This window comes from Pyrus communis, chromosome 1 (genome assembly GCF_963583255.1).
Source record: "Pyrus communis chromosome 1, drPyrComm1.1, whole genome shotgun sequence".
Lineage (NCBI taxonomy): Eukaryota > Viridiplantae > Streptophyta > Magnoliopsida > Rosales > Rosaceae > Pyrus > Pyrus communis.
Genome location: NC_084803.1, coordinates 38,230,733 through 38,234,700, shown reverse-complemented (window position 1 = coordinate 38,234,700; position 3,968 = coordinate 38,230,733). Strand labels below are relative to the sequence as shown.

At 37.0% G+C, this 3,968-nt stretch overlaps 1 protein-coding gene across 1 annotated transcript; it reads right to left on the bottom strand.

Moving 5' to 3' along the window:
• Positions 1–964: 964 nt before the first annotated feature.
• On the bottom strand, positions 965–3,761 carry LOC137714560 (protein CutA, chloroplastic-like). The gene is made up of 6 exons (XM_068453753.1): positions 3,529–3,761; positions 3,327–3,439; positions 2,511–2,573; positions 1,793–1,824; positions 1,500–1,594; positions 965–1,260 (listed from the first exon to the last, which is right to left on the bottom strand). Exons 1-6 carry the CDS (start codon positions 3,720–3,722, stop codon positions 1,179–1,181), a joined length of 579 nt encoding a protein of 192 aa, XP_068309854.1. The 5' UTR covers positions 3,723–3,761; the 3' UTR covers positions 965–1,178.
• Positions 3,762–3,968: the final 207 nt, after the last annotated feature.

Genomic DNA, 3,968 nt, shown 5'->3' with positions numbered 1-3,968 from the left:
TACTCAATCTCATAATTCAAGACTTAGCACTTATGAATCTCATAATTCAAAAGCCATGGCCTCCGAACTGATTGCAAAGTGAGTCAATGGCATTCATAAGGTGATTTCTTGCACTATACTAAGATGATTTCTTGCAAGTGACTTGGTTCGACCAAAATATGAACAAGAAAATGGAAACAACATGGTAGCTTTGAAATCGTTATTATTATTATTGAAAAATGTTCAAATGAATCTAAATATTTTTGAAATCATTCAGCAAGCTAAACATTCAAATGTTTAGATTCAATCCTTGAAAATTAAAAATGAGTGTTTTAAGATTTAAGAAATGTGGGATGAATGTAGAAAATATAAGATGTATATTAAGAATGTGAGGTGTGAGGGTATTATAAGGAAGTATGTGGGGTGTATTAAGATAATTTTCAATTGATAAAGCAAATGTTAGGTGTATTAAATGTGTGAGGTTTAGTCAACAATTTGTGGAGTGTGCCAATTTTTTGGACTAAAGAGGATGCTCTAAGTATTCTTATAAAAAAAAAAAAAAAGTTACCAAACTTGAACGAGGAGACTCTTAAGGGGATGATTTGCTAACCATTTCGTTTTAAATTTTCACAAAGAATTTGTTTGGTAAGTTGGTAACTGATTTCAATTTTTGGTTTTCACAAAGATGAAAACTGTTTTCGGACAAAAAAAAAAAAAAACAGTTTCAAAAAATTTCTCTAAAAGCAATTTCAGTTTTCGTTTTCATTTTCACTCCCTTTTATCATTCACCAATTCCATGTCAAAAAACATGCATCGTACCCCCATCTCAAAAGTCGATCTCTAAAACCTTTTGACTTCGATCAGGCCGCTGGACTCTTGTTTCCAAGGCTAAACATGATAGTGGAATATTTTACTTACATCAGAACACCTTGAGAATTGCATGCTGGGAGAAATCGACACCAATAAAAACCAAGAAGAAACACACAAACTTAAGTTATTTAACTAGAAAGTCCACACATTATCTTAGAAACTGACCAACAGCAAACCCGGCGGCGATAGTAATTCTTGATTACAACTGTAACACTAGGAAGCTGATATACAGCTTGTTTTATTTGGGATACTTGCACACATACCTGCACATAATCAAACACAATAGAAACATCTGCTTGCCTACTTCAAACAATCGAACGTGCTTTGAGTCAGTCCCTTGTGCTGTTTTTGATCCATTCTAAGTACGGGAGACTGCCTGCGTTGATGGGTAAGGCGATAACTTCCGGAACACTGATAAAAGAGAAAACAAGAAAAGAGAAGTCAGTCCTAGTAGAAGGGATTATGGAATGCAGAAACATTCTGAATAGGTGGAATTTGCGGCAATAATCCTTGGAGAGGGGTTCGGCATATGATCTTGTCAATCAGTTACGTAGAGTATTTTTGTGGCTACCACAATCTTCTATTTGTTTGGAACTTTCAGCTTGCAACGAAGTTATATGAAAATTATTCAGTAAAATCTTTGGGCTTACTCGTATGGATGGTTTGCCTTGACATGCGCTGTCAGAGCTTCAAAAAGGGATTGCCTTGTCTTGATTATAAGAAGTTCTTCAGAATCTGTCTGGACCTATCCACCAATAAGAAAGGGTGAAATAAAAACACATATATTTTGCATATCTCGTGCTTGCTTATGAAAATATACAATTTTCAATGAAACAAAATAGCATGTGAACTATCCAAAGTGGAAGGGTTATTAGGGGTATCTCTGCACCCTTCTCTATGATCATGCGATAATCCAGGCTATCTTGGGAAATGTGATCGGTACCTCTCCTTTCCACTGATAGACAGACTCAATGCCTGCATTCACAATATTCAACATGAATCAGACAAGAAATACAACCTTGATGCAAGTAGTATGCCACAATGTTAATGAGGAAATTCATAAGTTCGGTTGTCAATTCTAGATTAAAATGCAATATCAATAGAAGGGACGACATGAGAAATTTATTTAAAAAGACTCATATTAACAGTTCAAGTGATAGCATGCATGTTAAGAAGTACAGAGCTTGGGAAATCCCAACAAACATCAATGTTCTTCCTATACTAAGCGATTAACCAAGGCAATAAATACTTAAAAAGTCCACACATTGTAATCTTGATCAGCAGTAACAGAAAAACATATAAGAGAAGAAAAAAGTGGGTGGGGGCAGGGGCTGATAAAGGTATAAGCTCTCAGTACGAACTAAGTTCCACAATCATGTTTTAGCAGATGGTAACTCCAAGTCAGATGGTTGGCGTTAACCCGAAAATTACGATCATTCAGGCTTATAAAAAAACTCAAGTATCAACTTGTAAAATTTGTGTTCAGTCTTTCCATTATTATTTTGCTTTCCCAGAAAAGAGTTCAGTCAGAACAAGCAAATGTAAACTTGACAGCCCATGCTCTTTGGAATATATACGGATGACTTCAATTGGCCAACAACAAAAGCAGTAGACAAAACAATATCCAAGCATAATGTAAGTATTAATATGAAGTAATATACCTGGCACTAGGTTAACACAGGCTGCAAGTTGTTCTCTGACTAAGCTTTCAGCCAACTTCTTCCCTGCAGAAAGATGGTATGTCATAAAAGATCAAATACATAAGGTAGTTTCAGCTACAGTCTTCCAACCCTTAAACAAAAGCTTGGTATTTGTTAAATTTTGAAGCTACGAGAAAGGTGTGCAACACATAAGATTGAGTAAAGGGCCAACAGAACCTACTATGTTCAAAGAAAAAATGGGAAGACTTGAGGTGTGACCCATGTGCATTGTTTATTATTCGAGTGTCGACCAAATATATCACACATGCTTTCTTCATATATCCAATTACCGAACTCTATCGGAAAGAAAAAACAAATTTCAAACGCAAGAACATCCAATTAGCACAAATTTAAGTACTTATTACTTGTAAGCATTATAACATGTTCTAGTTGAATTCTAATGACCTAAAATTCGCACATTGCAAAGTTAGCGGGATGGTTTTTAAATACTGAATCACATTGGTGTATCCAATTTTATGCGCCTTCCCGTGGAAGATGCTGCCACATTGTCCCCAAACTTGCAGATAAGCATTCACTAGAAATGCCATGAAAATCGCCTAATCGCCAAAGAATGCTCATAGACGAAGTTACCATGCACATTACACTTAACTCATCATCATTTCACACAAAAATTCAACCATACATTCATCTTGTTCCTCAATTATCAAGCACCTAACGATGAAAAATCGTATAACTTTTCGAAAAAGAAAACAAACCCAAATCAAAAAATGCTAAACAAAGAAAACCCATCAATCATTCTATCAATAAAATACCAACCTACTTCTCTGCTGGGCACAGTCACATAAACAACAATACTTGGAACAGTGGCACTGCTACTCCCTTCCATCCTCACAGAATGAACAGCTGCTGATTGGCTGCCAAACCTTGATCTACAAACCCACAGCACAGTAAGCAATGAAATTACATAAAACCCCTTTTGGAATCGGATAACGAAGGTGAAGAAGGTGGTGGTGTTTACCTCAAGAGAGGGGCAAAAGGGAGAGAGAGAGCAACGCCGGTTCTGAAGGCGGAGAAGGAGAGAGTGGGAAGGAGGTTGGAGATGCCCAAGGTGACTACGCAGAATGCTCCCACCAGGGGAAGACGGCGTCGTAACGTTGCGGAGGAGGAGATGGTTCGGAGGGCTTTGGGTCTGCAGAAGAGTGTAGAAGCCATTTGTGAGAAGCAGCTGGTGGGTATCTATAGTTTTGTTGCGCGTCATCACTCAGCCTGTTTGGGATTCGTTTCTTGATGCTCTAACCCGGGATAACATGATCCCAACAGCATTTTTGTTTTTTTGTTTTTTTGAGGTCAGAGTGATCCCAACCGCTATGCAATTCTAAATATAAGTTGAGGTGTGATATCCACGTGCTTCTCTTTACTTTTTACATATTTGTTAAATTTTTTATCGTTTGATCGAAT

Coding starts and splice junctions, on each gene's coding strand:
- LOC137714560 (XM_068453753.1), bottom strand. CDS start 3,722: ATGGCTTCTACACTCTTCTGCAGACCCAAAGCCCTCCGAACCATCTCC. Junction 3,440..3,528: donor CCTTTTGCCCCTCTCTTGAG/GTAAACACCACC, acceptor GTGGGTTTGTAG/ATCAAGGTTTGGCAGCCAAT. Junction 1,825..2,510: donor CTGTGTTAACCTAGTGCCAG/GTATATTACTTC, acceptor TTGTGAATGCAG/GCATTGAGTCTGTCTATCAG.